General features: G+C 49.2%; 1 protein-coding gene across 1 annotated transcript in view; it reads right to left on the reverse strand.

Annotated features, from left to right (window-relative positions):
- DNAH17 (dynein axonemal heavy chain 17) overlaps nucleotides 1–10,843 on the reverse strand; it is a 91,317-nt gene extending 80,474 nt beyond the window's left edge. The window contains 11 exon segments of the mRNA XM_038741904.1: nucleotides 669–785; nucleotides 787–837; nucleotides 1,159–1,248; nucleotides 1,372–1,524; nucleotides 2,619–2,744; nucleotides 3,773–3,858; nucleotides 3,950–4,049; nucleotides 5,217–5,409; nucleotides 6,370–6,563; nucleotides 7,902–8,251; nucleotides 10,830–10,843. Coding sequence (XP_038597832.1) covers nucleotides 669–785; nucleotides 787–837; nucleotides 1,159–1,248; nucleotides 1,372–1,524; nucleotides 2,619–2,744; nucleotides 3,773–3,858; nucleotides 3,950–4,049; nucleotides 5,217–5,409; nucleotides 6,370–6,563; nucleotides 7,902–8,240 — 1,449 coding nt within the window. The 5' untranslated portion in view covers nucleotides 8,241–8,251; nucleotides 10,830–10,843.
- Nucleotides 10,844–13,079: the final 2,236 nt, after the last annotated feature.

The following is a 13,079-nucleotide window of genomic DNA, read 5'->3' on the forward strand; positions in this document are numbered from 1 at the left end:
GAACTGACTTGCCCAAAGTCACACAGCTGACAAGCGGCGGAGCGGGGCTTAGAACTCACGACCTCTGACTCCCAAGCTGGGCTCTTTCCACTAAGCCATGCTGCTTCCCATCTACTAGTACTTGTTATGCTCTTCCTCCGTGCCAGGCTCTGTACTAAGTGCTGGGGCCGACACCGCCCAATGGGGTTGGACCCAGCCCCTGACCCCCACGGGGCTCTCAGTCTTCATCCCCATTTTCCAAATAATAATAATTGTGGTATTTCTTAAGCACTTATTACGTGCCAGGCACTGGACTAAGCACTGGGTTGGAAACAAAGCAAATCAGATTGGATGCAGCCCCTATCCCACATGGGGCTCACCGTCTCAATCCCCGTTTTACAGATGAGGTAACTGAGGCCCAGAGGGATGAAGTGACCTGCCCCAGCAGACAAGGGGTGGAGCCAGGATTAGAATCCATGACCTTCTGACTCTTAGGCCCGGGCTCTAGTGCTTAGAACAGTGCTTTGCACATACCAAGCACTTAATGTTATCATTATTATTATTATTACTGAGGCCCAGACAAGTGAAGGGCCTCGCCCGAGGTCCCAGGGCAGAGGATGGACAGCCGGGCCCTTCGGCCTCCCGGGCCAGAGCTGTAGCTACCAGGCCGAACTGCCTCTCTCCGTTACCTCGTGGGAGGGGTCCAGGGGGTCGTATTTGCAGTCGGCGAAGACTTTGACCAGCTCGAAGACCTCCTCGTAGATCTGCTGCACCAGGTGGCCCAGGCTGTTCCCGCGCACCCCCCCCCAGCTCCATCTTCTCCAGTTTCAGGAACTCGATGGCCGTCTGGTACAGCTCCTAGAAGAAGGGGGCACGGTGGGGGGCAGGGAGAAGGCCAAGGTTAAACTCCTTGTTGGGGGGGCAGGGAAGGGGTCTGTTTTGTCGTTCCCCCCCCCCTTTTAGACTGTGAGCCCACTGTTGGGTCTATATGTTGCCAACTTGTACTTCCCAAGCGCTTAGTACAGTGCTCTGCACATAGTAAGCGCTCAATAAATACGATTGATGATGCTGCTCTCTCTTCTATTGTCCTCTCCCAAGTAGCTGAGCACTCTGCAGACAGTGCTCCGCGCCGGGTTGAATGCACGAGGTGGGCCGCGGCGGGCGGGATCGCCCCGTTACCTCTATGGTCTTGACCCTGTGAAAGAAGCGCTCCATCCTGGAAAACGCCAGGAAAGTCGGGAAATCCCACGGGATCGGCTCCTTGCCTTCCTGCCGGGGTGAGACGGATGCGGGATCAGCCTCTCCCGGCCCCTGCGGCGAGGGGAAGGGGGCCCCCCGCCCTCCCTCGGCTTCTCCCGGTCCTCGCAGACCCGGCCCCCCGTAACCAAGGACCTTGAAGAAACGGGGCATCTCCTGGCAGCAGAATTCGTAGGCCCGGAAGATCTCCTTCACCACCGACACAGACAGGGAGATGCCGGTCAGCACCTCCTCGATTTCCCCCTGCAAACCCTTCATCACTTCCTCCGGGCTCAGATAGTTGCGCGTCTGGGAGGGAGACAGAGTCGCCCCGAGGGTGGGTGGGCGTTGGGCGCTCTCACCCCCTTCGCCCCCATTCCCGGTGCCACCTTGGCTGTCTTCCACTCCAAAGCTGGAGGCTTTCAGCAGAAGCAGAAAGTCAACCAGGGCCTGCTCGTTCTGGGAAATTGGCGGCAGTAGTAGTAGCCGTGACAGTAGTAATAATAATTATAGTATCTGTTCAGTGCCGGGCACTGTACTAAGCGCTGGGATGGATACAAGCAAATCAGGTTGTCCCACGTGGGGCTCACAGTCTTCATCCCCATTTTACCGCTGAGGCAACTGAGGCGCCGAGAAGTGAAGGGGCTTACCCAAGGTCACACAGCAGACAAGTGGCGGAGCCGGGATTAGAACCCAGGGCCTCTGACTCCCAAGCCTATAGTTCACTCATTCATTCAATCGTATTTATTGATAGAGAAGCAATGACTCCCAAGCCTATAGTTCATTCATTCATTCATTCGATCATATTTATTAATGGAGAAGCAGCGTGGCTCAGTGGAAAGGGCCCGGGCTTTGGAGTCAGGGGTCATGGGTTCAAATCCCAGCTCCACCGATTGTCAGCTGTGTGACTTTGGGCAAGTCACTTCACTTCTCTGGGCCTCAGTTATCTCACCTGTAAAATGGGGATTAAGACTGGGAGCCCCCAGTGGGACAACCTAATCTCCTTGTAACCTCCCCAGCACTTAGAACAGTGCTTTGCACATATGTTTGTACATATTTATTACTCTATTTATTTATTTTATTTGTACATATCTATTCTATTTTGTTAGTATGTTTGGTTTTGTTCTCTGTCTCCCCCTTTTAGACTGTGAACCCACTGTTGGGTAGGGACTGTCTCTATATGTTGCCAATTTGTACTTCCCAAGCGCTTAGTCCAGTGCTCTGCACATAGTAAGCGCTCAATAAATACGATGATGATGATAGTAAGCGCTTAATAAATGCCATCATCATTATTATTATTATTATTGAGCGCTTACTGTGTGCAGAGCACTGTACTAAGCGCTTGGGAAGCACAAGGTGGCAGTTCGTAACAGTGGGAGCATAGTTGGGACCGTGAGACTTACCAGCTCGATTAGCTGGTTACAGATCTCCTGCAGGATGACGACGACTCTGGACGGGGTGTTATAGTAGGTGGAATTGGCCCAGATGAAGCCCACGGTGGCCAGCACCTTGCTGAGAAACGGAGGGAGCTGCGAGAGGACAAGGAGACCCGTCAGCCCGATTTGGGGCCGGCCAGCCGTGCGGCCCTGTGGTTAGAGCCCGGCCGTCAGAAGGACCTGGGGTCTGCTGCTCTGCCGCTGCGTGACCTCAGGCGAGTCATTTCCCTCCTCTTAGAGAAGCAGCGTGCCCCGTGGATGGAGCCAGGGCCTGGGATACAGAAGGACCAGGATTCTGATCCCGGCTCCGCCAGCATCATCATCATCATCAATCGTATTTATTGAGCGCTTACTATGTGCAGAGCACTGTACTAAGCGCTTGGGAAGTCCAAATTGGCAACATCTAGAGACGGTCCCTACCCAACAGTGGGCTCACAGTCTAAAAGGGGGAGACAGAGAACAAAACCAAACATACTAACAAAATAAAATAAATAGAATAGCTATGTACAAGTAAAATGAATAAAAAAATAAATAGAGTAATAAATATGTACAAACATATATACATATATACAGGTGCTGTGGGGAAGGGAAGGAGGTAAGACGGGGGGAGGGGGAGAGGAAGGAGGGGGCTCAGTCTGGGAAGGCCTCCTGGAGGAGGTGAGCTCTCGGCAGGGCCTTGAAGGGAGGAAGAGAGCTAGCTTGGCGGATGGGCAGAGGGACTGGGGGCATTCCAGGCCCGGGGGATGACGTGGGCCGGGGGGCCGGCAGTCTGCTGTGTGACCTCGGGCGAGTCCCTTCACTTCTCTGGGCCTCGGTTCCCCCATCTGTAAAATGGGGCTGAGGGCTGTGAGACCCAAGCGGGGCAAGGACTGTGTCCAACCTGATTAGTCTGTACCTACCCCAGGGTTTAGTGCAGTTCCTGGCACATAGCCAGTGCTTAACAAATACCATACCAAAAGAACCAAAAAACAAAACCCACCGTTAAAAAAGAAATTAAAAACAAAAAATCAAAAATGGCAACAAAACCGGTCCAGTCCAGTTGTTCAAGGTGCACCTGGCCCCACCCTCCAGGGGGGTGGAGGATGATGACACCCGCCTCCCCACCCCCAGCCGTGACCCACCTGGGAATAGTTGACCTGCTCCATCTCCTCTAGCAGAATCTGCAGGGGCTTCAGGTACAGGACGATGTCTTCTGCTTCCTTCAGGCCTGCGGGAGGGCAGATGCCCACACGGGTGACCGGAGGAGGGGGAGGTGCTCAGTACAGCGCCCAATCCCGGCCAGCCCTTGGGGCCCCTACCTTCCCGGACGTCCCGGTACACGATCTGGAGGGCCGGCCAGTAGCAACTCTTAGCCTTCTCCAGAATCTCCGCGATCTTGCTCACTTTGGGCCTGCTCAGCTGGAGACCAAAGGTGAGCGGAAACGTCAGCATCTCTGCCCGGTAGACCCCTCGGTGGGCGGTGGGAAGGTAAGCCCAGTTTGACTGGAGCCTCCAGTCTCCCTGGAGGCTCCCTTTAGACTGGAAGCTCGTCGCGGGCAAGGGACATCATCCGTCAATTCTGTTCTACTGGACTCTCCCCAGCTCTTGGTTCAATGCTCTGCACGCCGAAAGCGCTCAATAATAATAATAATGATGGCATTTGTTAAGCACTTACGATATGCAAAGCACTGTTCTAAGCGCTGGGGAGGCTACAGGGTGATCAGGTTGTCCCACGGGGGGCTCGCAGTCTTCATCCCCATTATACAGATGAGGTAACTGAGGCTCAGAGAAGTGAAGTGACTTGTCCAAAGTCACACAGCTGACAAGTGGCGGAGCCGGGATTTGAACCCATGACCTCTGACTCCAAAGCCCGGGTTCTTTCCACTGAGCCACGCCGCTTCTCTGAGTACCAATACTTCTCTAAATACCATTGATTAACAGGCCCATGAGGGAGTATTCCAGCTGTAAATGTTGTTCATAATTTATTTATCTGTGTTAGCCTCTGTTTCCTCCTCTTGACTGTCAGCTTGTTGTGGGCAGGGAATGTATCTAGCAACTCTGTTCTACTGGACTCTCCCAAGCGCTTAGTACGGTGCTCTGAACACAATAAGCACTCAATAAATACTACCGATTAACACCAACTTGGATGCAGCCTGGCCTAATAGAAAAGGCCTGGGGGTCAAGGCCTTTATATATAAAGGCCTGTATATATGTATATATGTATTTATTACTCTATTTATTTTATTTGTACATATTTATTCTCCTTATTTTATTTTAATATGTTATATGTTTACATATATGTATATATAAAGACCTGTATATATGTTTGTATGTATTTATTACTCTATTTATTTATTTTATTTGTACATGTTTATTCTCTTTATTTTATTTTGTTAATATGTTTTGTTTTGTTCTCTGTCTCCCCCTTCTAGACTGTGAGCCCGCTGTTGGGTAGGGACCGTCTCTATATGTTGCCGACTTGTACTTCCCAAGCGCTTAGTCCAGTGCTCTGCACACAGTAAGCGCTCAATAAATACGATTGAATGGATGAATGCTGGGGCCCGAGGGGAAAGGGGAGGGTGGCACCTGCTCGTTGATGCACTGCAGGTTCATCCGCCGGGCGGCCCAGAACTCGAACTCGGCGCGGGGCAGCGGGTTGAGCCCGTCCAGCAGCGGCTGGGCCGAGTCCTTGCTGAGGACGTCGCGGATCTGGTGGGACCAGTCGATGATGATGGTCTCGATGGCGTGGAGCAGCAGGTTGTCCTGAGACGGTGGCAGACTGAAATAATAATAATAAATAATGATGGCCTTCGTTAAGTGCTTACTGTGTGCCAAGCGCTGTTCTAAGCGCTGGGGGCGGGTATACAAGGTAATCAGTTTGTCCCACGTGAGGTTCACAGTCTTCATCCCCATTTTCCAGGGGAGGTCACCGAGGCCCAGAGAAGTGAAGTTGACTTCACTTCCCACAAGTTGCCAGCTTGCACTTCCCAGGCGCTTAGTACAGTGCTCTGCACACAGTAAGCGCTCAATAAATACGATTGATTGATTGATTGACTTGCCCAAAGTCACACAGCTGACAAGTGGCGGAGCTGGGATTATTCATTCATTCATTAAATCATATTTATTGAGCGCTTACAGAGAAGCAGCGTGGCTCAGTGGAAAGAGCCTGGGCTTTGGAGTCAGAGGTCATGGGTTCAAATCCAGGCTCCGCCAACTGTCAGCTGCGTGACTTTGGGCAAGTCACTTAACTTCTCTGGGCCTCAGTTCCCTCATCTGTAAAATGGGGATTAAGACTGTGAGCCCCCCGTGGGCCAACCTGATCACCTAGTAACCCCCCAGTGCTTAGAACAGTGCTTTGCACATAGTAAGCGCTTAATAAATGCTATCATTATTATTATTATTATTACTGTGTGCAGAGCACTGTACTAAGCGCTTGGGAAGTACAAGTTGGCAACATATAGAGACGGTCCCTACCCAACAGCGGGCTCACAGTCTACACAGGATTAGAACCCAGGTGGGGGGAAGGGGACGGGCCCGGTGGGCATCGGGGTTGGGGTGGGGGACAGAGCCCCAGACTGGAAACCCATCGGGGCTACCAACCCTGTAGTACTGCCTTCCCCCCAAGCGCTTAGTCCAGTGCTGTGCACACGATGAGCGCTCAATAAATGCGACCGAACGAATGAAGGAATGGGGCGGGCCTCCTCCGACTCAAATGCCCCCGCTCCCGGGGGGTGCTCACCCCTCGAGCGAGGAGGCGGAGCCGTCCAGCCTGCGCAGGTGCTCGGGGACGGGGAGCAGGGTCTTGCCCTTGATCTTGCCACCCATGACGAACATCTCGTTCTTCAGCCGATGGGCCTGCCGCACCACGTCGCTGGAGACCACCTTGGGCCACCCGGCCGTGTTCTCGCTCTGCCCCAGGAGCACGGTGATCACCTGCGGGCGACGGCCCGTCCGTCAGGGACCACCCTCACAACCGGCGGGTTTACGGGGGGGACGGGTGGGGGCATGTCACAGATCCGCTGGCGTCCATTTCCACGCCCGCATGTGCCGGATGGCGGGAATGTACAGGCCCGGATTACTGTTGGGGGGAGCGGAGCAGATTGGATGGGGGGTCTCGAAAGGAAAATAGTTCCCCAGTGGCTTTCTGAGTGGGCAGAGTGGCAGGAGGGCAGGGGGCATGCCCAGGAACCCCCCAACTATGGAAGGGAGCTGCCTCTTGGGGACGGGCCTGAGAGTCCCATGTGGGACATGGATTGTGCCCAACCTGATTAGCTTGGATCTACCCCAGCGCTTAGAACAGTGGCTCAGTGGAAAGAGCCCGGGCTTTGGAGTCAGAGGTCATGGGTTCAAATCCCGGCTTCGCCAATTGTCAGCTGTGTGACTTTGGGCAAGTCACAATCAATCAATTGTATTTATTGAGCGATTACTGTGTGCAAAGCACTGGACTAAGCGCTTGGGAAGTCCAAGTTGGCAACATATAGAGACGGTCCCTACCCAACAGTGGGCTCACAGTCTAGAAGGGGGAGACAGAGAACAAAACATACCAACAAAATAAAATAAATAGAATAGATATGTACAAGTAAAATAGAGTAATAAATCCGTACAAACATATATACATATATACAGGTGCTGTGGGGAAGAGAAGGAGGTAAGGTGGGGGGGATGGAGAGGGGGAGGAGGGGGAGAGGAAGGACACAACTTTTCTGGGCTTCAGTTCCCTCATCTGTAAAATAGGGATGAAGACGGTGAGCCCCCCGTGGGACAACCTGATCACCTTGTAACCTCCCCCAGCGCTTAGAACAGTGCTTTGCACATAATAAGCACTTAATAAATGCTATTTTTATTACTATTATTACCATATAGTAAGCGCTTAAGTACCATAAAAACAAGCCAGGTGGAAAAGAATCCACATGCCCTAAAGGAAAGAACCAAGGCCTGTCAACCTGGGGACCTGGGCTCTAATCCTGGCTCCCCCTGTCCAGCCTGCTGCAGTTCTTCTTTTTATATTACGGCAAGAGCTTACTACAGCACTCGGCACATATTAAACGCTCAGCACATAACACTGACGAGAGTACGTTCGTTGCGGGCAGGGAATGTGTCTGTTCTATTGTCCTCTCCCCACTGCTTAGTACAGTGCTTTGCACACAGTAAGCGCTCAATAAATACTATTGAATGAATAAACTATAAGCGGTGGGGTGGCAGGGCAAGTAGATGGGAGGGTGGCCGGCCCCGGGGGTCAGGCGGACGGATGGATGGATGGACACTCCCCACCTCCTCTACCACGACGATCAGATGTTCCACTGGTGAGGCACCGATGTCCCCGAAGGTGAGATCCCTCCGGTAGGTCTCCTTGGTGATGTCGGTTTTCTTTCGCTTGACGAAGTAGGCGCCTTTGCCTTTGAGGGCGGGCGGGAAACCGAGGCTGGGGACCAGCAGGCCGGCCGGGGTCAGGGTGAACACGAGGGAGCGGGCGTCCGCCTTCTCGAAGAACTCCATGAAGAGCGAGTGGCCTTCCTCGCTCCCCATCAGCTTGGCCCATTTGTCCGGCTTGAACTTCAGGCTCAGGGAGCTGAAGCCCTCCAGGTATTCCATCCGCGGGTCCTTCGACATCGTCCCGACCGCTGCAACGAGAGGGACTGTGGGCAGTGCAGGACCCCTCTCCGCCCAAATCCTCAGTCAGTCATATTTATGGAGCGTTGGCTGTGTGCAGAGCTCTGGAGTATAATAATACTACTAATAATGATGGCATTTGTTAAGCGCTTACTATGTTCTAAGCGCTGGGGAGGTTACAAGGTGATCAGGTTGGCCCATGGGGGGCTCACATTCTTAATCCCCATTTTGCAGATGAGAGAACTGAGGCCCAGAGAAGTTAAGTGACTCACCCAAAGTCACACAGCTGATAAGTGGCGGAGCCGGGATTTGAACCCATGACCTCTGACTCCAAAGCCCATGCTCTTTCCATTGAGCCACGCTGCTTCTGTAAGCATGTGTTCGGGAGAGGACTTGTACAGCACTGATGTGTCTATGAATATATCTACAATTCTATTTACATTTGCTTTGATGTGCATATATCTATAATTCTATTTATTTCTATCGATGCCTGTTCATTCATTCATTTATTCATTCAATCATATTTATTGAGCACTTACTGTGTTCAGAGCACTGTACTAAGCACTTGGGAAGTACAATATGGCAACATATAGAGATGGTCCCTACCCAACAACAGGCTCACAGTCTAGAAGTGGGAGACAGATTTGTTTTGATGTCTGTTTCCCCCTTCTAGACTGTAAGCCCGGTGTGGGCAGCGATTGCCTCTCTTTATGGCTGAATTGCATTTTCCAAGTGCTTAGTACAGTGCTCTGCACACAGTAAGTGCTCAATATATATAATTGAATGAATGAATGCCAATACAGCAATAAACAGGAATATTCCCTGCCTACAACGAGCTGACAGTCTAGAGGGAGATTACAGTCTACATTCAATCATATTTATTCATTCATTCAATCGTATTTATTGAGCGCTTACTGCGTGCAGAGCACTGTACTAAGCACTTGGGAAGCACAAGTTGGCAACATATAGAGACGGTCCCTACCCAACAACGGGCTCACAGTCTAGAAGGGGGAGACTGACAACAAAGCAAAACATGTGGACAGGTGTCATCAGAACAAATGGAATTAAAGCCAGATGCACATCATTAACAAAATAAATAGAATAGTAAATATGTACAAGTAAAATAGAGTTATAAAATTTATTGAGCGCTTATTGTGTGCAGAGCACTGTATTAAGCGCTTGGGAGAGTACAATTCAACAATAAAGAGACACATTCCCTATCCACAGTGAGCTGATAGTCTAGAGGGAGCTTACAAGGAGCAGTGGGGCTTAGTGGAAAGAGTCCAGGCCTAAGAGTCCACCACTTGTCTGCTGTGTGACCTTGGGAAAGTGACTTCACTTCTCTGGGCTTCAGCTTCCTTGACTGTAAAATGAAGATTCAATACCTGTTCTGCTCCCTACTAACTCTGGGAACCCCAACGTGGGACAGGTACTGTGTCCAATCTAATTAATTTGTACCTACCCCAGTGCTTGGAACAGTGTTTGAAACATAATACGCACTTAAATACTACAAAAACAAAAAATAAAAAATAGGCCAGGCCCCTTACCCTGGCAGGCAGAGAGAGAGAGAAAGCTTATCAAGCCACAGCGGGAAACTGGGTTTGGGGCAGAATTTCCTGATTGATATCTGTAATTTATTTATTTATTTCTATTAACGTCTGTCTTCCCCTTTAGACTATATGCTTGTTGTGGGCAGAGACTGTGTCTGTTTATTGTTATATCATACTCTCTCAAGTGCTTAGTACAGCGTTTTGCACACAGTAAGCACTCAAGAAATACAAGTGAATGAATGAATGATTCTCAGCACCTCAGTTCCCTCATCTATAAAATGGGGATTCAATACCTGCCGATTGTAAGCCCCGGATGGGACAAGGATTGTGCCCGACCTGATTATCTTGTATCCGCCTCCCACCACCAGCGTTTAGTACAGTGCTTGGCTCATAGTGAACGCTGACAGAATGCCACCATTATTAGGGAGCGGGATGGGAGAAAAAGGTGTGAGGAAAAGGGATATGTGGTATCGAGATACTGTGCTCTAGACTGCAAGCAGGTTGTGGGCAGGGAATGTGTCATATTGCTCTCCCCAGCGTTTAGAACAGTGCTCTGCACTCAGTAAGCGCTCAATAAATATAATCAACTGACGCACAAGGTGAACACTTTATCAATAACCTTATTATCCTCCAAGAGGCCTTCCCAGACGGAGCCCCCTTTTTCCTCTCCCCCTCCCCATCCCCCCCACCCTGCCTCCTTCCCCTCCCCACAGCAACTGTATAGATGTTTATACAGATTTATTACTCTATTTATTTACTTGTACATATTTACTAGTCTATTTTATTTTGTTAATATATTCTGTTGTCTGTCTCCCCCTTCTAGACTGCGAGCCCGTTGTTGGGTAGGGGCCCGTCTCTATATGTTGCCAACTTGGACTTCCCAAGCGCTTAGTACAGTGCTCTGCACACAGTAAGCGCTCAATAAATACGATTGAATGAATGATGAAGTGTTGGTATGGGGGTGGGGAGACCAGCTTTCAACGGGTAACCGTTGGCAAGTTGGCCCGGCTGCTAACTTGCCCCAGTAGAAGCCACTCACCCTAAGTCCTTGCCAAAGCTGGCTGCAGTTTCAGAACACACAAGGGACACAAAATAGCCTCTTTCTTGTCCCCAAAACGGCTCAGCTCTGAGGCTCCAACTGTCACAGAGCTACAGTGACCGGTACTGACAGTTGACAGTTTACTAGACACCCCCCTTCTCCTCCCCCAGCCCCCACCCCCAGCTCCAACACTTGGGCAGGGGAATGTGTATACGTTCCAATCATTTAGTACAGAGCAATTATTATTATTATTATATTGCTACTCCCTTCCCTTCCCCATGAGCCCGGCTCTGAAACTTGGGTAGGGGAATGTGTATTCTTCCCAAACATTTAATACAGACCATTATTATTATTATTATTATATTGCTACTTCCTCCCCTTCCCCATGAGCCCGGCTCTGAAACTTGGGTAGGGGAATGTGTATTCTTCCCAAGCATTTAGTACAGACCATCATTACTATTATTATTATGTTATTATTATTATTATATTGCTACTCCCTCCCCTTCCCCATGAGTCCGGCTCTGAAACTTGGGTAGGAAAATGTGTATTCTTCCCAAGCATTTAGTACGGACCATTACTACTATTATTATTGTTATTATTATTATTATATTGCTAATCCCTCCCCTTCCCCATGAGCCCGGCTCTGAAACTTGGGTAGCGGAATGTGTATTCTTCCCAAGCATTTAGTACAGACCATTATTACTGTTATTGTTACTATTATTATTATATTGCTACTCCCTCCCCTTCCCCATGAGCCCGGCCCTGAGAAACTTGGGTAGGGGAATGTGTATTCTTCTCAAGCATTTTGTACAGACCATTATTATTATTATATTGCTACTCCCTCCCCTTCCCCATGAGCCCGGCTCTGAAACTTGGGTAGGGGAATGTGTATTCTTCCCAAGCATTTAGTACAGACCATCATTATATTATTATTATTATTATTATATTGCTATCATTACTATAATTATTATTATATTGCTACTCCCTCCCCTTCCCCATGAGCCCGGCTCTGAAACTTGGGTAGGAAAATGTGTATTCTTCCCAAGCATTTGGTACGGACCATTATTACTATTATTATTATTATTATTATATTACTAATCCCTCCCCTTCCCCATGAAGCCGGCTCTGAAACTTGGGTAGGGGAATATGTATTCTACCCAAGCATTTAGTACAGACCGTCATTACTATTATTGTTATTATTATTATTATTATTATATTGCTACTCCCTCCCCTTCCCCATGAGCCCGGCTCTGAAACTTGGGTAGGGGAATGTGTATCCTTCCCAAGCATTTAGTACAGACCATTATTACTATTATTGTTATTATTATTGTTATATTGCTGCTCCCTCCCCTTCCCCATAAGCCCGGCCCTAAAACTTGGGTAGGGGAATGGGTATTCTTCTCAAGCATTTAGTACAGACCATTATTATTATTGTTATTATATTGCTACTCCCTCCCCTTCCCCATGAGCTCGGCTCTGAAACGTGCGTAGGAGAATGTGTATTCTTCCCAAGCATTTAGTACGGACTATTATTATTATTATTATTATTATTATTATTATTATTATATTGCTACTCCCTCCCCTTCCCCATGAGCCCGGCTCTGAAACTTGCATAGGAGAATGTGCATTCTTCCCAAGCATTTAGTACAGACCATTATTATTATTATCATTATTATTATTATATTGCTACTCCCTCCCCTTCCCCATGAGTCCGGCTCTGAAACTTGGGTAGGGGAATGTGTATTCTTCCCAAACATTTAGTACAGACTATTATTATTATTATTTTGCTACTCCCTCCCCTTCCCCATGAGTCCGGCTCTGAAACTTGGGTAGGGGAATGTGTATTCTTCCCAAACATTTAGTACAGACCATTATTACTATTATTATCATCATCATCATCAAACGTATTTATTGAGCGCTTACTGTGTGCAGAGCACTGGACTAAGCGCTTGGGAAGTACAAATTGGCAACGTATAGACACAGTCCCTACCCAACAGTGGGCTCACAGTCTAAAAGGGGGAGACAGAGAACAAAACCAAACATACTAACAAAATAGAATAAATAGAATAGATATGTACAAGTAAAATAAATAAATAAATATAGTAATAAATATGTACAAACATATATACATATATACAGGGGCTGTGGGGAAGGGAAGGAGGTAAGATGGGGGATGGAGAGGGGGACGAGGGGGAGAGGAAGGAAGGGGCTCAGTCTTATTATTATTATATTGCTACTCCCTCCCCTTCC

Source organism: Tachyglossus aculeatus, unplaced genomic scaffold, assembly GCF_015852505.1.
Source record: "Tachyglossus aculeatus isolate mTacAcu1 unplaced genomic scaffold, mTacAcu1.pri SUPER_34, whole genome shotgun sequence".
In the NCBI taxonomy this organism is placed as follows: domain Eukaryota; kingdom Metazoa; phylum Chordata; class Mammalia; order Monotremata; family Tachyglossidae; genus Tachyglossus; species Tachyglossus aculeatus.